The sequence below is a fragment of the Schistocerca serialis genome, chromosome 4 (assembly GCF_023864345.2).
Source record: "Schistocerca serialis cubense isolate TAMUIC-IGC-003099 chromosome 4, iqSchSeri2.2, whole genome shotgun sequence".
In the NCBI taxonomy this organism is placed as follows: Eukaryota; Metazoa; Arthropoda; class Insecta; order Orthoptera; family Acrididae; genus Schistocerca; species Schistocerca serialis.
The window spans coordinates 328,229,971-328,250,713 of NC_064641.1; the positions used below are offsets into that span (position 1 = coordinate 328,229,971).

The 20,743-nt window shown below is 40.6% G+C and overlaps 1 protein-coding gene across 1 annotated transcript in view; it reads left to right on the top strand.

Annotated features, from left to right (window-relative positions):
* The first annotated feature begins 357 nt into the window (after positions 1 to 357).
* The window catches only part of LOC126474441 (pickpocket protein 28-like), a 217,466-nt gene continuing 197,080 nt past the window's right edge, over positions 358 to 20,743 (top strand). Inside the window, exon 1 of the mRNA XM_050101911.1 lies at positions 358 to 531. Coding sequence (XP_049957868.1) covers positions 358 to 531 — 174 coding nt within the window. The remainder of the gene's footprint in view (positions 532 to 20,743) is intronic.

Consider the following 20,743-nt stretch of genomic DNA (forward strand, 5'->3'; position numbering starts at 1 on the left):
GGTGGAGGAAGGAGTTTAGGACGGATATCCAATTCCCAAACATATTTAGCAATTGCGAAGCATTGCCAGGTTCGCTCATAATAATGTATGGCCAAGAAACATGTGGGTACAGCGACGGATGAGCCGCCCCATTGCACCTTCCCAGTAATAAAATTGGAGCTTTGCACTTGGGGATAAGAAGTAGTTTAATAGCAGATTGTCATGTCATTCATTCATTTATTCTGAGCTATCGACGATGCGACTAGTAACGGAAACAGGCAAAAGTGATTATTGATAGATAAAAATGATTTACACCGGCGCTGTTATAGCCTGTGTTGAGGCAGAGCATGGAGGCTCGGGAGCACGCAGGCTGGCGACATGGCTTACACGCGTGGTCGTGGGAGCGCTATCGCATTATCTCCCGGACTATTGGCGCGGCCGCCACTGCGTGTGCAGGAGCCGGTGACTACGCAGTGGCGCCGACAGCAGCCCCTCTCTGCGGTAGCCATGGGCGTCGCCGAGACCCTGCAGATGCCCAGCTTCAAGCTGCAGGTACCGCGAGCCTTTCGCCAGTCTTTACTGTAACGGTAGATCATGGTTACTAGAATACACGGTAAGTGCCAGGGGCGCTCAATAAGTAGTGTAATACTTTTTCCTCAGACAATTTCGGCGGAAAAAATTGCGGAATTTATCGTGAGACATCGGGAATATTTCCGCGTCAGCCCCTGTAGTTTCGTGTTGTTCCGGTAGGTGGCGGACCTACAAACAGCCTTTAAAGTGGCACCTGTGATGGACATGCGTTCTAAGCAGTGAGAAGTCATTGAGTTTCTTTTTGCGGAAAACCAGAGCTATTCATAGCCACTTACAGAACGTCTACAGAGATCTAAGAGTGAACAAAAGCACAGTCAGTTATTGGGCGAGGAGTCTGTCATCATCGCTACAAGGTCGCGCAAACCTGTTCTGTCTTCAGTATGCCGGCCGGCCAAACACAGCTATGACATCAGTGTCGAACGTGCGGACATTCTCATTCGAGGTGATCGACGGATCACAAACAAACTCTTCCCTGCTCAACTGTACGACTTTGTTGGCAGTGCTTGGCCGGCCGCGGTGGCCGAGCGGTTCTAGGAGCTTCAGTCCGGAACTGCGCGACTGCCACGGTCGCAGGTTCGAATCCTGCCTCTGGCATGGATGTGTGCGATGTCCTTCAGTTAGTTAGGTGTAAGTAGTTATAAGTCCTATGGGACTGATGACCTCAGATGTTAAGTCCCATAGTGCTCAGAGTCATTTGAACCATTTTTGGGCGTGCTGGCACACTCGTCCACCAGTTGAGTTACTCAGAGGTGTGTGCCTGTTGGGTTCCTCGCCGCCTAACAGAAGACCATGAAGAGCAACGAAGGGCCGTCTGTGCGGAATTGCTTGTCCGTTGTGGGGCTGATGGTGACACTGCTTTGTCGAACATCGTCACAGGCGATGAAACATGCATTCATCACTTCGAACCGGAAACAAAACGCCAATCCATGGAGTGCAACACACCACCTCTCTCTGAAGAAAAAGTTAAAAGCCTCATCCTCAACCAGTAAAGTCAAGCGGAAGTTCTTCTGGAAATTTTTTATGTCCTCCCTCATGGTGCAACGATCAACTCTGAAGTATATTGTGCTACCCTCAGGAAATTCAAGAAACGCCATCAGCGTTTTCATAGCCACAAGAAATGCAAACGAACTTCTCCTTCTCCATGACAACGCAAGACCCACACAAGTTTTCCCACCAGAGAGGAGCTGAAAAAACTTCATTGGACTGTTATCATCCACCCTACAGCCCAGATTTCGCAATTTCTGACTTTTATCTGTCCGGCCCAATGAAGGATGCGGGAACCAGTACAGCAAGAGGTTGGCTCTGACGTCGACCAGTAGAGAGGTACTGTGCGGGAATACAGGCCATGCCAATAAGGTGGCATAAGGCCGTCGACTTGAACGGATGTTCTTTGAGGAGTGACAAAATAACTGACCCTCTCGCCTCGCAACACCACACAGAAGCGTGCCAGTAAATTTCCTCGTATAAAACAGCTTAAACGGCTGGTTGCCTTGCTAATGAATTAATGTGTTAAATATCTGATGCTAACCGTATGATTGGAAACAGTTTATAAAAGGTTTGAAATTCTGTTTAAAGTTCGTTGGAACTCCTCAGGTACTCTCCTTGTAAAACACGGGATGAATATTGTCCTGATTACTTGCACTCCATTTCAAGAAAAACCTAGTTTTCCCGAATTTCAATGATTATGTGTCGTACAATGACATAATTTCGCAAGTAAATTAAACGATGTATGTAGATATTGTCTGCTAGATGTGTTGAGAATAGTGTTAATAGAACACAAGAAATAAATTAAAGCGTAAAAACTGATGCTGAATTTTTCTGCATGAACAGCGAAAATGTTTGTGTGGGGAAGTAGTAGTAGTAGAGGGGTTTTGTGGGCGCACGACAGCAAGGTCTTCAGCGCCCGTTCAGTGGGGAAGGGTGGGGTTGGGGATTGGAGGGTGCACCTGAGAAAGAGTCTGGTAAAGGTTTGAAATTATGTGTAAAGTTAGTTGGATATCGCTAAATGCTCGATTCTCAAATGCTGGATGTAAATAGTCTCAGTAATTTCCGCGTCGTGATCTATGCTGCCTGAGTACATATACACAGTTTGTGAGCATAACACCTGCCTTACTATGTCAAACCTTCAACATAAGACTTCCACCTCCTTCACCACCAATTCTCTGTCTATCTCCTCCTACCAAATTCTCTGTCCTTTTTCTCCATCCTCCGCTCTATCTGCTCGTTCCCTCTATGTCCGTTTAGTCCTCCTCCTCTAGGTCTCCATGTCCTCTTTCCTCTTCTCTCTGTTCATCTCCTCCTCTTTTCCTTTTCTGACCATATGTTCCTCTTTCCTCTCAGTCCATCTCCTTCTCTTCCCTTTCTCTGCCTATTTCCTCCTACCCTTCTCTCTGTCCATATCCTCCTCCCCGTCTCTCTGCCCATCTCTTTCTCCACTCTCTCTCTGTCCATATCTTCCTGTTTCCTTCCTGAGGCCATTTCCTCCTCTCCCATCTTTCTGTCCATCTCCTCCTCCTATTCTCTTTCCATCTCCTCCTTCCCTCTTCTCTCTGCCAAACCTATGTTCCCTTCTCTCTCTCTGCCTATCTCCTCCTTCTCGTTTCTGAGTCCATCTCCTCCTCTCCCGTGTCTCTGTCTATCTCCTCCTCCTCCTCCTCTTTTCTTTCCATGTCCTCCCTTCCTCTTCTCTCTGACCACCCATTTGCTCCCTCCTCTCTCTCTCTGCCTATCTCCTCCTTGTCCGTTCTGAGTCCATCCCCTCCTCTCCCCTGTCTTTGTCCGTCTCCTCCTCCTCCTCTTCTATTTCCATCTCCTCCTTCCCTCTTCTCTCTTCCCACCCTTTTCTGCTGGTTGTTACACCTGGCTGGCTGCTGGTTCTTACACCCACAATATTTCTTTCCAGATAGTAAATACTACATGCACCAAGTTTTGTTGAAATCGTTCAAACGGTTTCGGACGTAATTTTTATCCGTGGCTTTGCCGACGTACGAACATGTCACATATATTTAACGTAGTTCACACGTAATTGTACACATATTTTACCAGTATCTCTAACGAATTTCGTCCTGCAGTTTCGTTGTAACGTAGCTCTGTGTTTATGGCATCATTGTATCCTGAACTACGAGTCGTGGAATGATATAATTTTGTAAGTACATCCCGTGGTATATGTGGATACTGCCTGCGAAATGTGTTGCGAATAGAGTAGGTTGTAAGGGAGTAATATGTTAAAACGGCATGCATAAAGATGTAGTTTCTCGAGCTGCTCAAGGCGTATGACGTCATATTTCCTGAACTACGTGTCGTACAATGATATATTTTTGGGAGCACATTCAGTGGTACATGTGAAAACTGTCTCCTAAATGTGTTGCAAACACAGGTAGTAGTAAAAAGTAATAAATTAAAAGGTCATGTCTGATGCGACAGTTTTAATACCTGAACAGCCAAACTGTAGTAACTGATAAACTTATTTTCGTTTCATCGTTTTGTGGGGGTTGTCACCTAGAAAAAGTCATATAATGGTTTGGAATTACGTGTAAAGTTGGTTGCAAGTCTCTACCTGCTCTCATTCACAAACATTGAATGACTTTAATCTGGCGATTTGCACATTGTGAGCTACGCTTCTTTTATACCCTTACCCGTTACCACTTCGGGAGGTAGATGGTTCCTACCATCACACTGGTATTTTCCAGACAGTAAGTATATGTGTACCAAGTTTGGCTTAAATAGATGTTGTGGTTTAGGAGGAAATGCGGAACATACATCATCCATATTTACAATATGTATCAGCACCGAGAATAAAATTTTTGTTCGCCCTGCAAACCATCAGATATGGAACCTTCAACTGGTATGGGGTGCCACGGTTAGCCATTTACAATATAAACAGGCTTAGTGCTGACACATATTAAACTCATACACAATTGTGAATACAATCGTGACTTTTCGTGTTATACTGTATTATTATTATTCTTTACTTTCTCAGACGTTAAGTCTGGTTAAAAATGGAAAGTGACGCGGACCTTGATCAAGCGTCACTTCCTTTTAACTGTATGGTATGTGTTATATTGCATTTAGGAACTTTCGGGTAATTGAACATGTATCAATAATTACGGATTTCTGTAGTTGTATATATATGTTTGGATGTAGCTGTATTGCATTGATGTACTGGTGGATATTGTGTGGTATGACTCCTGTAGTTGATAGTATAATTGGTATGATGTCAACTTTATCCTGATGCCACATGTCTTTGACTTCCTCAGCCAGTTGGATGTATTTTTCAATTTTTTCTCCTGTTTTCTTTTGTATATTTGTTGTATAGGGTATGGATATTTGGATTAGTTGTGTTAATTTCTTCTTTTTATTGGTGAGTATGATGTCAGGTTTGTTATGTGGCGTTGTTTTATCTGTTATAATGGTTCTGTTCCAGTATAATTTGTATTCATCATTCTCCAGTACATTTTGTGGTGTATACTTGTATGTAGGAACGTGTTGTTTTAAAAGTTTATGTTGTAAGGCAAGCTGTTGATGTATTATTTTTGTGACATTGTCATGTCTTCTGGGGTATTCTGTATTTGCTAGTATTGTACATCCGCTTGTGATGTGATCTACTGTTTCTATTTGTTGTTTACAAAGTCTGCATTTATCCGTTGTGGTATTGGGATCTTTAATAATATGCTTGCTGTAATACCTGGTGTTTATTGTTTGATCCTGTATTGCAATCATGAATCCTTCTGTCTCACTGTATATATTGCCTTTTCTTAGCCATGTGTTGGATGCGTCTTGATCAATGTGTGGCTGTGTTAGATGATACGGGTGCTTGCCATGAAGTGTTTTCTTTTTCCAATTTACTTTCTTCGTATCTGTTGATGTTATGTGATCTAAAGGGTTGTAGAAGTGGTTATGAAATTGCAGTGGTGTAGCCGATGTATTTGTACGAGTGATTGCCTTGTGTATTTTGCTAGTTTCTGCTCGTTCTAGAAAGAATTTTCTTAAATTGTCTACCTGTCCATAATGTAGGTTTTTTATGTCGATAAATCCCCTTCCTCCTTCCTTTCTGCTTAATGTGAATCTTTCTGTTGCTGAATGTATGTGATGTATTCTATATTTGTGGCATTGTGATCGTGTAAGTGTATTGAGTGCTTCTAGGTCTGTGTTACTCCATTTCACTACTCCAAATGAGTAGGTCAATATTGGTATGGCATAAGTATTTATAGCTTTTGTCTTTTTTCTTGCTGTCAATTCTGTTTTCAGTATTTTTGTTAGTCTTTGTCTATATTTTTCTTTTAGTTCTTCTTTAATATTTGTATTATCTATTCCTATTTTTTGTCTGTATCCTAGATATTTATAGGCATCCGTTTTTTCCATCGCTTCTATGCAGTCGCTGTGGTTATCCAATATGTAATCTTCTTGTTTAGTGTGTTTTCCCTTGACTATGCTATTTTTCTTACATTTGTCTGTTCCTAAAGCCATATTTATATCATTGCTGAATACTTCTGTCATCTTTAGTAATTGGTTGAGTTGTTGATTTGTTGCTGCCAGTAGTTTTAGATCATCCATGTATAGCAAATGTGTGATTTTGTATGGGTATGTTCCAGTAATATTGTATCCATAATTTGTATTATTTAGCATGTTGGATAGTGGGTTCAGAGCAAGGCAGAACCAGAAAGGACTTAATGAGTCTCCTTGGTATATTCCACGCTTAATCGGTATTGGCTGTGATGTGATATTATTTGAATTTGTTTGGATATTAAGTGTGGTTTTCCAATTTTTCATTACTATGTTTAGGAACTGTATCAATTTAGGATCTACTTTGTATATTTCCAATATTTGTAGTAACCATGAGTGTGGTACACTATCAAAAGCTTTTTGGTAATCAATGTATGCGTAGTGTAGCGACCTTTGTTTAGTTTTAGCTTGATATGTCACCTCTGCATCTATTTTCAGTTGCTCTTTACATCCTCGTGCTCCTTTGCAACAGCCTTTTTGTTCTTCATTTATAATTTTGTTCTGTGTTGTATGTGTCATTAATTTCTGTTTAATGACTGAAGTTAATATTTTGTATATTGTTGGTAGGCATGTTATGGGGCGATATTTAGCTGGGTTCGCTGTGTCTGCTTGATCTTTAGGTTTCAGATATGTTATTCCGTGTGTAAGTGTATCAGGGAATGTGTATGGGTCTGCAATGTAACTGTTAAATATTTTAGTTAGATGTGAATGTGTTGAGGTGAACTTCTTTAACCAGAAATTTGCTATTTTATCGTTTCCAGGGGCTTTCCAATTGTGAGTAGAATTAATTGCTTGGGTGACTTCATGTTGCAAAATTATCACTTCAGGCATTTGTGGTATCATCTTGTATGTGTCTGTTTCTGCTTGTATCCATCGTGCATGCCTGTTATGTTGTACCGGGTTTGACCATATGTTGCTCCAGAAGTGTTCCATGTCTGTTATGTTTGGTGGATTGTTTATTTTAATGTGTGTGTTATCTATTGTCTGGTAAAATTTCTTTTGGTTTGTGTTGAATGTTTGGTTTTGTTTCCTTCTATTTTCACTTTTTTTGTATCTTCTGAGTCGTTTGGCTAATGCTTGTAATTTCTGCTTCTTTTCGTCTAATTGCTCTTCTTGTTGTGAGATTTTACCTAACCTTTTTCGTTTTTTTTCCGAGATTTCATTTCTTATAAATTGTGTTAGCTGTCCGATGTCTTTTCTCAGTTTTTTATTTTGATCTGTAGCCTGTGTTGTCATGCTGGTTTTGTGGGTTTCTTCTGTGTGTTGGTTGGTTCTGATCTCTGCCTAGTGTGTATATTTAGTGTAGTGAGTGCTCCTATATAAACCAGTAGTTGTAACTCTTCCATAGTTGTGTTTTCATTTATTTTGTTGTGTATGACTGTGTTGATAGTTTTTATTGTTGTTTCGACTTGTGGGTTATTTGGTGCTCTATGCAAGAATGGTCTAATGTCTGTATTTGTGTCTTTGTATTCTATATATGTTAGCTGAAATTTTTCTTCTATATCTAACATCTGTGTCACTTCGTGTTCTATTTGTGCTTGTTCTGGTGGCTGTCTTAAGATTTCGTTTTCCTCTGATTGTTTAATTGGTGCGTGTTGCTCTTTGTTTGTTTGCTCTGGGATGTTTGAGTCCATTACTGTATTTTCTTCTTCTTCTGATTGCACATTATTTTGTTCCAGTATTTGTTGTACTTGTTGTTTGATGTTTTCTAATTCTGACTGGGGTATCCTGTTATTTTTTTTTATTACACGGATCTGATCAGCTAGTCGTTGTTCTGTTAAAAATTTTAATTCTGGGTATCTGGTAATAAATGTTGTGTATACTTGTGATCTGTATCCAGTTGTGTTGGTTGCTAGGTTTGTTGCTTGGTAATAACAGAACATGAGGTGTCGATTAACTTCATCTGACCATCTCATCCTCTGTCTTTGTTTTCCTTCTAGGGTGGTTGCAGGAAGCATATCCTGCAAAACACCTCTATTTGGATTTAAATCATTTTCCAGTTGGGTAGCAGTGTCGTTACCATTGTGGGCGGGCATAGGGTTCAAGCGTCATCCCCGACCATGACGGCGCTTGTCCGAGGCTTCTTTAGTTCTGTCCTGAACCAACTAATCACACTAAAAGGGGGGTTAGCCCTATTAGTGGTTTGTTCTTTTCGTCGCCTTTTACGACTGGCAGAACATACCGGAGGCCTATTCTTTTCCCGGGCCTCCACGGGGATTATTATTATTATTATTATTACTTTAAACATAGCTGCGCAACAGCAACGGTTCCACGTAATCAGATTAAGAGCAGCCGACCAGTTGCAAAGGATAAAGTAATCTTTACCTAGGTTTCAATAGATATAAATCTATCTTCTTCAGAAGACAGCAGTATTACATTAACATGAAGCGATATGTCCTTATCGTTTTTATAAACATCTGCATAGTTTCATAAGTCAAATAAAATATAGCCCTGAGAACAGGGTTTGTCAGACAAATAAAATAGGTACATGGAAGTTGGAAAGCGCATAAGCTTATGCACTCTCCAACTTCCATGTACCTATTTTATTTGTCTGACAAACCCTGTTCTCAGGGCTATATTTTATTTGACTAATGAAACTATGCAGATGTTTATAAAAACGATAAGGACATATCGCTTCATGTTAATGTAATACTGCTGTCTTCTGAAGAAGATAGATTTATATCTATTGAAACCTAGGTAAAGATTACTTTATCCTTTGCAACTGGTCGGCTGCTCTTAATCTGATTATTATTATTATTATTATTAACTTATTTATTGGGCAAATAGACAAATAAAATTGTCTTTATTTAAAAACGTATAGCTTTATAAGATATACAACATAAAGTAACAGCCTTTCTTCAGACGACCATTCGTTACTGACAGTCCGAAAAATAATCTCAAATACACTATGTGATCAAAAGTATCCGGACAACTGACTGAAAATGACTTATAAGTTTGTGGTGCCCTCCATGGAATGCTGGAATTCAATAACGTGTTGGCCCACCCTAAGCGTTGATCATATCTTCCACTCTCGCAGGCATACATGTAATCAGGTGCCGGAAGGTACCTTGGGGAATAACAGCCCATTCTTCATGGGGTGCTGCACAGAGGAGAGGAAACGACCTTGGACACGAGGCTTTCGAAAACATCCCGAAGGTGTTCTATAGGATTCAGGTCAGGACTCCAGGCAGGCCACTCCATTACGGGATTGTTATTGTCGTGTTGCCACTCCAACACAGGCCGTGTATTATGAACAGGTGCTCGATCGTGTTGAAAGATGCAATCGCCATCCCCCAATTGCTCTTCAACAGTGGGGCGCAAGAAGGTGCTTAAAACATCAATGTAGGTCTGTGCTATGATAGTGCCACGCAGAACAACATGGAGTGCAAGCCCCACTCCATGAAAAATACGACCACACCATAACACCACTGCCTCCGAATTTTACTGTTGGCACTATACCCGGTGGCAGATGACATTTACTGGGCATTCGCAATACCCACAACTGCTATTGGATCGCCACATTGTGTACCACGATTCGTTACTCCACACAACGTTTTTCCACTGGTCAATCGTCCAATGCTTACGCTCCTTACACCAAGCAAGGCGTCGTTTGGCATTTACTGGCGTTATGTATGGCTTATGAGCAGCCGCTCGACCATGAAATCCAAGATTTATCACCTCCCGCTTAACTGTCATAGTAGCTGCAGTGGGTCCTGATGCATTCTGGAATTCATGTGTGATGGTCTGGATAGATGTCTGCCTATTACACGTTACAGCCCTCATCAACTGTTGGCGGTCTCTGGCAGTCAACAGACGAGGCTGCCCTGTAAGCTTTTGTGCTGTACATGTCCCTTCACGTTTCCATTTCACCATCACACCAGAAACAGTGGACCTAGGCATGTTTAGGAGTGTGGAAATCTCGCGTACAGACATATGACACAAGTGACACCCAATCACCTGACCATGTTCGACGTCTGTGAGTTCTGCGGAACGCCCCATTCTGCTCTCTCACGATGTCTAATGACTACTGAGGTCGCTGATATGGAGTACCTGGCAGTAGATGGCAGCACAATGCACCTAATATGAAAAACGAACGATCCTGTAAATCAGTATTCTTATACCTAAGTTCTTTTACTTCTTTTCCATAATTTCTAATAACTGCATTTACAGCATTGTTTGTTTTCATAGTTAATGTTTTCTCTACACTTAGTTTTATTGGTTAGGAATACATTTATCCGTAAAAACTCTTCTACTTCATTGCGATATGTAGGCTTTTTTGCTTGAATTTTTCTCTCAACATTAGGCTCATTACTAACCAGTAAATAAAATCTGGAGGATGACTGATGCAACAGTATCGCCATTCGACTTGTGTTTGGGATTGTAACCAAAATCATTATAAATGCTGTTGTCACTTAACTAGAATAAATGAATTAATAGAAATGAAAGTTCGAGGTCTATTCTAGAAAGACAAAACAGCTATTCCTTTTTTTATTCTACATATAATTTATCAACTGTGTTTTCAGAGGTCAAGTGATACACAACAATAATGTTCAATTGCTTTTCACACTCAATAACAAAATATTTAACTCTTGGACATATTGAATTGACAATTATCAAAATCGCTATTTCTACATATGAAAAATTTTTATTGTGGGAAAGAATGATTAAAATCTTCATCAGCTCATTTAAATCTATGATGTCATAGCTGGTCAATGCACTGATTTGGTGGAGAATAAATTTACTTTTTGAACCAATGAAAAAACTCTCATGTACTCAATGTGAGGGTAGGTTAGTATCCCAGCTTTAGATATTCAATGGCAAAGTGTGCGCAAGTTGGAGTGAGCAAAATCTCGACTCAACATTTACTGTGGCCTAATGCACAATGGTACTTTACCAAGCGGCATCTGCAATGATGTTGTCTCCATGCTGGATCTGAAATATTAATTCCCTACTCTAGCATTGACTGAATTCACTCAGTCTAACTTTCCTGCATTCCGTAGAATGTTAATTTTTCCCTAGTCAAAATAATGGCTGTTGCACACTCTCTAAGGGTTGAAGTGATGTGTACAATTTCTTTGCCCACAAAAATTCCCACAGGAATAATTAACTATATCTTTGCTGTCTGTCGCCATGATATGTGAAGCATATTATTCACACTTCGCAGAAAGCAAAGCTCTCAACGCCCTCAATATTTTCCACACACCAGTGCGGTCTGCTGTGAGATGAGAGAGATATGTAGAAATTTTACTTCTCAAAATGCTTTTATGTAACGGGGATCTCCGCACCGTGTTGCATCTGCGTCACCCAGTATGGCTTCAGCCAATCGCCGTCTTGTTAGAGGTGAATTTTATTTTTCTTTCTGTGTCACAGCCTAGCCCTGTTAAAGCTGTCCAGCCACTTATCATCAGTCCTGGCCGTATTTACGTTAAAAGGAATAAAGTATTGTCCTGGCCTTATCCCTTTCTGTGCTGAAGCTTGCAGTTCTCTTGTTAAATGGGGTTTTCTGATGCCCTTAACCACCTGCTCGGTTCGTCTCCAAAACGCATTTCACTTTAACTTATTTATTCATGCCACTGACTGTATCGGTAGGTATTGTTTTGTTAGTTTTTGGTACATGAGATTACTGCAATTGCTTTTTGTTGATATAATATAATTATTATTTTCTGAGGATCTCATACTGTATTTTACTGTCATTAAGATCAAGCTCATGTAAGGTCTGTAAAATCCGGACACCTTACACATGCCGTACCTTCCAAATGAAGTTTGTGCTGCTGTGATCAATGGTTAAGCCATTGCTCATTGCAGTGCAAAATTATAAATTCAATTAATTTTAATCATTGTCCAGCTACTTGTCTATCCTATGCTAGATGATGTCGTTTTAACATTCTATTTTGATTTGAAATGTATTGCTTTCCATGGCATTTTCTATTTAGATGATTATTATGTGGCTTTACAGTCCTTTATAGCAGTTATTTGACTAATCTTCCAAAATTTTTCTCTAGTACTTGTGGTTAGGATTCTTTCTTTACAATAACTGCAGGCATTCCGCAATTCTCAAACATTCATTATATTGATGATTGTGTAAGATGAGTGAAGTTAAGGGAGCATTTGTTTCTCTTATCTTGTCTCAACATGTAAGTACTACATCAATATTGAATTGTCATCATATTTAAAATAGCTAATATTTTTGCATAACACAAACTTTATATTCATTCACACTATTTATAATTAAAAACACATGTTTACAAAATATTTGCAATACACTATTTCTTATTAACATATTTTTAGATTGAATGGGCATATACAAATTTATACATGAAATACAAAATATAAAGCATGGTACATTTATGAATATACTTTAACAATTTACAAATCGAATTATAGAATACAAATGAAACACATAATTTATAAATTCTCATTGGTGCAGGTACGACTGAATATTTACAGGCATCTCCACTCCTTGCTGAAGTGATTATCTGTAGCACTCTTTGAAATATTACAATGAATTCGTCATACACATCACTTTTTTTCTTAACACACTTTACACTTTAATGTTTGGGCTGTGTTTGCTTACCGATGCTGCTGTCGATCAGTGGTGGTTGATTCTGCTAGTCAGTTGTAGACATGAGATTACTGCAATTGCCTTTTGTTGATATAATATAATTATAATTTTCTGAGGAACTCATACTGTATTGTTCTGTCGTTAAGGATCAAGCACATGTGAGGTCCGTAAAATACAGATGCCTTACAGGTTTTCTGCAGTGGTTAATAGAAGTCGTTATCGAACAGCAAACCATTATTTTTCACCGAAAACAATTCGAAATATACTTACAGAATCCCCATATTCACTAGCAACTCTAGCGTAATTCAGTACTTAATTGTCAATGGCTGATAGGAACTCATACACAGCTGATAGGAGCTCATACACACGTGAACAACATCATATTCGCTCAAAGCAGCAATTACAACACAGTAGATTAAGGTAAAGTTCTGCTGCTGGGCGGATGCTGGGTCGATTGTGACGTCAATGCTACAACATTGGTGCTACATACACCTCCCGTGATACTTAATGCGTATTATAGTAAACGTGGGTACGATTATGCCACGACCTTGCTGGTTACACATCACTGGGATGGCCTGATGACAATGAAAAACTCACTTACCTGATGGGCGTACGCAGAAATTTTTCCTGGGCTGGGCTCTATAATTGCCAGTTTTAAGACAAATGACTTGTTGAGTTTCGAGACCAGTTGTGCTCTAAGAACGAAATTTTATAGGTGACACTAAAAACTTAATTACATCCCAGAGAACTGATGGTTATCTACACAGTATATGAGGAAAAACTCTCTACTCCAGATTCCAGGGGGGTGAATGTGGGTTGGGGAGGGGGGGGCTAATGCTTCCTCTTCCCCACCTCTCCCTTCCCCATCCACATCCCCTCCTGGCGGACGTCTGTTACCTGTACACGGAGACTTTGATCCCCACTAGATGAGGATATCAAGCTGTTTCGTGTTTGGAACAGCGCCCATTGGTGGTCAGCTAGAAACTTGAGATGTGATTGACTACTTCAAGGTCACTCTAGCAGCTCCTTGCGGTCCCTTTAACACCATATGCAGTTATTAGTTTTTCTTGACACTCAAAGATAATTTCAAGAATGAGAACTATGTGTGGCAGTGTTAAACAGGTGTTAATTGCAGTCGGTTTTGAACGCTAATGAGCCTGTGATCAGAATCGTGTATCATTACAACCAGTTTATGCTCGATAATATTGGATACATTTAAAAAAAAAAAGTTAGAACCACGTGGCAGATGAATGATCGTGGGCCGATACACCGGTGAGCCTGATTGTGGTTTGTAGGTGACTTCCCCTGTATGTGTAGGCAAATGCTGGACTGGTCCTCAAATTTCGCCACAGAGAATACAGTACACAAAGATTTAAAATACAATAACGCACAGAACGATGTTTACAGGTTCACAGAGAGATAGTACACATGACATCCCTTGATTAGTGTGGCGTTAGTTGGGAATCCAGCCACAAAGCCAAATAATAAAATAAATTTTGCCACACACTGAAAGAGCGTATCCTGTACTAGACAGTATAAACACTACGGACACGAAAAAAATCACTGTTACATCTAAATTATGATTTTTTTCGATGAGGTATCAGAACGAAAATCTACATGTGGCAGATGTAGTGCGCAAAGTAGATGTAGATAAAAACTGACTAAATATTACCTCACAGTGAGTATAAAAGTGGAAAGTCTGAAGAAGCTTTCCAAACAATTTTTAAGCTCTTTGTGGAATTGTGAAAGTGTCCATAGAGTGGACGGTCTGTTTCCAAAAGTCCAAGTCGTAACTCCTCTCCTTCTCCCTTGCCAGTAACCATATTTTTCTTGCCGATGAATTGCTCTCACTCGCGTCCGACGACGCAGAAATTGCTAAACTTCATGTCTATAAGCAGTTGCCTATACGTAACTCCATTTTTTGTATGTGGTTGCACATACAGTGTGTTAACTATAAGTTGGCCGATTTCAGAAGGTTGCAGCGGGGAGCAGAGAGAGCAGGCTCGGCCCCACAAAGGCCACGACGGGGTGAGGAACCGTGCAGGGGAAACAAGTCACACCCACTCCCTGCACTGCTGGCACCGTAAACTGCGATTAATGCTTTCGCTGAAGAACTCACGCGCGGGAGTAAAAACTACTTACTTAAATGTTCTTCTTAAATGAAACTGAACTCGTTTACGTACTGACATGTTTAATAAATCTTATATATTGACATGTAGCACTTGTGTGCACATAGCCTATCGCAAGGAAAGGAAACAGTAAGAAGTACGGTAGAATACAACAAAGTATAACAGCAGACAAAAATGACTACGCAAATGACTACCGGGCAACGCTTTCCGACTTCTACCAACTTCTACCGATTCAAAACTAGGACGCGGATCAGCCAACTCTAGCAAACTGTAGGTACTGTAATTGGTCGGCATGTCATCAGAAATAAAGTCTTAGACTTAGCTGTGTGTGATGCCGTGTTACTCACTAGTCTGCCACCAGGTTCCACCGCAATGGAGTGGCAATAAGGCGAAGAATGAAATGGGAGTAGATGGAAACCCCTGTGGTTCAGTTGCATCTCCTTCTGAGGGCTGGCCGCCGGCTTGTCGGTTTCCGCGACCGGCGATAGTTAAACCCTTAACGAAGGAAGTACCGGTACACGATGCAGGTCTCTGATGTGGCTCGGTGAAATGCAGCAGACAAAGTAAACAAAATTACGTTGTTTAATTCACTTCTTTGACCCAGCTTGACATGACTGTGTATAGGCAAAGATCGAAGAGCCAGATGCTGTCTAAATGGGACCTTTCCTTTGGGTGTCAAACGACTGACAAGGATATTTCAGAAAACGGTATTTTATGTTTCGAACATTACCTGTTGCGGGCAACATGTGGGACTAAGACCGGGAATGAAGTGAACAACCAAAGTTTTGCTGTAATTCTCGCGCTCTTCGCATAGAGCGTCTTGAATTTCATCACGTGATTTGATATTTATATAATCTGTAAGTAACATTTCTAACATTCGAGGCTATTTAAAGTTTCGCAGACGTAGCGCATTTAGTGTGTTGTTCATTTTCTTTTTTTAAAAGCGCAGTTTACTGATTCTCTCACTACCTTACACCGTGTTACCTCTTACATTTATATTGTGTTATCAGTCTGGTCACTAACACACCCTTCTGTGAAAAGCGTTGGATGTGAAGGTTACTTAGATCCTTTCAGCACTAGTATTTTGCAAAAGACGTCAATTTTGTCTGCTACAAGAGAGAAATAAAGTGATTGGGATAATAATGTAGCTTGTTTTCATTTTAAGGGATGGACAATATAACTCTTCAGATAGTAATTTCCACGACTGTCGAAGCAGGCAGTCTGTTAGGAGAGATGACGTGACTTCATACAGTAAAGGTGGTGGTACGTCACAAACATGTTTCTGTCTAGAAGCAAGAATAATCAGCCATTTATTGTGGTGGCCCTGCATTTGTCAGTCAGATACAAGCTGAGATATATTGTCATGTTAACGGAGCATTTAGTGTCATAAGTGGCGTTTTTGCGATGTTATCCACTGTTGAAAATTACAGTTTATTGGTAGATGGACAAGTGAAGATCTGACGTGTTTTTCTGTACACTGGTCATCAAAGCTAATTAATAAACGAGAAAAGTGACATCCACTCTCTTAAAAACAGGCTTATAGTGTAGAAAAGGCAAAGGCCCCGAGTTCGAGTCTCGATCCGGCACACAGTTTTAATCTGCCAGGAAGTTTAAGGCTTATAGTGTTTAATGTATTATCTGTCTCCTTCTGTTTTAAGTGCAGTATCCGGAGAAATTACTTTTCTCTGCTGACAGCTTTTTGCAAGTTTCTTTTGTATTGCTTTTACTCCAGCTTTAACCTGTCATAAGTATTCATACGTTACATGGCTTTATTCATCTGGTCTATCATTTTCTTCAGTACTATCTTTATATCGCTTTCCTTTCTTGAACTGCACAAACACTTAAGTAAGTTTTCGAATGCTTTTATAATTGTTTCTCTGTTCCTAGTTACTTTGGCTTCTGATATCTTAACGCATAATATGTGCTCCCTATTTAACTTAAATTTGTGTTTTCTTTCTTCATACTTTCATTGTTTTCTGTTGTTGCTCTTGTCATATTTTCATTGTATCTTCTTACATCCTCCCGAATACGTTTCGAGTAATTCTGTACAATTAAGCATATTCTACTAACACCATAACGTCGTTTGAGGTTACTGACTCTGACTCTCATTCCCTCAGTAACAGCAGCCTCGTTTCGATTTTCCTTTGTTCCCTTATAACCTGTAATTTGTTTTACTTGTGTGTGTGTGTGTGTGTGTGTGTGTGTGTGTGTTCATAGAGGGAGAAAAAGAGAAACAGGGATGAGTGGCAGGAGGGAGGAAAGAGGGTTGGAGAGGGAGTGGGTGAGGAAAACACAAGAGAGCCTGTGCGATGCGGAGTATACTTCCGTGTGTTGGAGAAGTGGTGGTCAACGTTTAATTACTTCTTTGTTGACGCTACAGAAGACACGTCACTTCCGAGTAAACAGCATCTCGATCGGCGGTTTGCATGCACAAAGGGAGCAATGGAACTTCCTAAAACGACGCAGGAGCAGACTACGAGGTCATCGATTTCTGGAGTTTTCCGAAGGAAAACACTCCGCGCTCGTTAACAGCCTGTGCTCCCGTGACAATGCCTCGTTAACGCTGCCCAAGTGGCTCGCTTACTGTAGCAGCTGCCTACATCTGACGAGCGACGTCAAATCGAGTGTATAGTTTCCGCAAAACGATGTACCCACCATTCAGTGTGTGTATCACCCAAACCCGTCTAACCCAGATCTGCCCCGTGCAATTAATAGTAATATAAGATGACATGTGGGATCGCGAATTCCTAGAATTTCAATTTTGCGTTCAGATAGTCCAATTAACTATCGCGATTACTCTTAACTGCTGGGTAACGTGTCTTCGCGGTAAGTAAACACCTGTGAGTAATCAACTGAGAGGCTCATGAGGGTATCAGCCTAAGCGAAGCTTTTAACTGATCACTATTCATTTCCGGAATACGCGGACACGCACGCATGCAACTTATCCATTTTGTGTACAACTACACCATGAATATTTACTCGGTAGCTGATCATGCAATGTGATGGTTATGACATAAAAAACGAAATGTTGATGATGATGATGATGGTGGTGGTGATGTCTCCGTCTTCTTCTTAAGTGTTGGTTTGTAGCAATGTTGGTTTGTAGCAGTATTCCATTACACTCTCCTGTTTTACTGCCTCTTCATTTCCGCATACGTAGCGCATCGCACATGATACATAATCTGCTGTGTGTATGGCATTCTTGGTCGATTCCTACCTTCCGTGTTTAGCTCCTTCTGCTATCGTTCCACGGATGCTATTGTTTCTTGAAAAGTAAGCTACATTTTGTTGCGCCTCCTGAGAGATCTGGTTTCCTGTACTCTTCTCAACACTTCTTCAGTGGTAATTTTCTCTCACCATTTGATCTTCATCATCCTTCCTGTAGCACCAAATCTTCAGAGCTTACAGCCGTTTTCTGCCTTATTTTCCCATTGTTCAAGTTTGATTTCGACTGTGAATTTAACTGTTATTGGCAGATGTCTCTTTCAAAAGTCCTTGTCGTGACTGCTTAACTGCCTCCGAATGTCAGTGAAGTTGGAATGACGTCATATGACGAAACCATCCATAAACTCAAACGACAAGCACGTGCTATTTAGCAAAGAGATATTCTATTGACATGCCTGAGTCCAGAGGCACGCGGGTCGCCTCTCCCCCCCCCCCCCCCCGCCCTTGCCGAGTCACCAGCATTGCCACCCGCGCCGCGCCCGCCAGTTAGCCCGCACGCTACTATTCGTTCGTTTCTTTCGTCAGTCGACTCGACTGAATCGAGTTATCGAGTAGTTTTACTTTCATATGGAGCACGCGCATCCGCGTCATCGTATTTTATACGTTTCTGTATGGCACATAGCTAGCTAACACACACTTACGAGAAAAGTCGCGGCCATTCGAGTGATCTCGATTCGTTATTCTGTCTGGCATTTGTTCGAGAAAAGTCGCCAGTATTCTACTGTTTTCTTGTTTAAAGAACCTTCGATACGTAGCGTTATAAATACGGGCTATTCGCCGAATAGGAAACTAGTTTACATTCAGAAGCAGATATATTAAGACTGAAGAATGAATAAGTAAAAAGTCCTGGTTGTAGCAAGAGCAAGTGTGAAGATTAGTCAAGAGTGAGAGTGATCAATTGATTGTGAAGTATTAATAATAGGAATTCATAGTAATTTCTCAGTAAAAATATTCGTTACAATATATTGTAACGAGTGTATGTTTACTATTACTATAAATTTTTACTATATATTTTTACTAATAACCTAACAATAGTTTCCCATATTCCCATACCTACCTCGTTTATGTCATAAGATGGCACTGTCTTGTATATGTGTATAAACAGTTTAAATAAAACTTTCTTAAACTTTGCATGTCACTTGATTATTTTTTATTATAGTAAAAGCAAAGGTAGCTCAAGACATCTTTAGCGCCTCTCACCCCCCCCTCCCCCCTCCCCAGATTTTTCTGTATCCACCACTGTCTGAGTCCACTGTGGTACATCTCTAATAACGACATTTATTGCTAAGTATTTCATCTTCTGAAGACGTACTGTTGTGGTATGTAATGCTTTCGTTTCTTTTTCTGGGTCATCAGTCATCCATCTGGTTTGAAGAAGCCCTTGTCGACACTCACCATCTCAGAATAGAACTTTTGTTCTACATCTTCATTATTTGTTAGATACATTCCAATCTTTATCGTCCCCTACAGTTTTTATGTCCGCAGCTCGTGGTTTCGCGGTAGCGTTCTCGCTTCCCGGGCACGGAGTCCCGGGATTTTCACATACCTTCGAGATGACAGGGTGTTTTTGTGTCGTCTTCATCATTATGATTCATCCCCTTTACGGAAGGAGGAAGGCAATTGCAAACCACCCCCGCTAGGACCTTACGCAGTACAGCGGTGCTGGTCTCTCGCATCGTCCCCTACGCTCTGTCAAGCAGTATGGGACTTCATCATCACAGATTTTATCCTCTACTGTGTTAACCTCTGATATCGAAACACACCTCCTGTCATCCTCCCTCCTATTTGTCAATGCGTGTTATACAGGATGATTCAGCTGGCTCTATCCTCGTCGCTTTACGCAAGCCGCGATGTTATACCTGGTCCTCAAAAATCACGCGCGAAATCGTCATACTCTCTCACTCGCTAAGCGCAAACTATTAGTTCTGCAGAAAAATGCGCAGGACCTTTTTGTAAGAATTCTAATGTAGTTAAATTTCGCACTCGGGTAATTTTTCGCTAGAGGCCGTAGTTTTTGAGTTATTCAAGAAAAACATACAAAAGTTACCTTAAAAGCCACACACAGCCACCAGCGGTCAGGATTTCTAGTCTGTTATTTACAACTGCATGAATTACTTCCAACATTCGACCACCTTTTGTCTTCATTGACTGGCCGTATTAAGTCATCGGCTTTGCCGAGCACTAAAAAATTGTAGAACTGACGCTGACGTTTGTGTAAATCTTATAAATTTTGACAGCATAAAATATCTACAATTACATCGTTGTATTCGTCAGGCCTTCTGACTACGAAACTATTGTGCATGTAAGGGTTAAGTTTGGATTGAATTGTCAACGTCATTAGTTTTATCGTGACGTTTATGAAAACCGTTTTTCTTTCGTTACCCTCGCATACACGTTTAAATTAATAATGTTAACGAAATAGCCAACTATGCTGGTGGCAAAATAGGTCGAATACCGGAAACAGTTCGTGTAGTCGGAAATATTTGCACGGAGGAAGTAGGGAGTGCCACGTACAACTTACTAGAAACGCTGATTGGTGAACGATGAGCGTGGGAGTGGAGGTGCGTTTGAACATCACTTTTGTACGTTTTTCTTGAATAGCTCGAAAACTAGGGCCCCCAGCAAAAACGTATCCCAGTACAAAATTTAAATACATTTTTTTTCTGTAGAACTATCTGTTCGCGCGTAGCGAGTGAAAAGTTATGAAAATCTCACGCGTGGTTTTTAAGGCAAGATATAACGTTGCGGGGTGTAT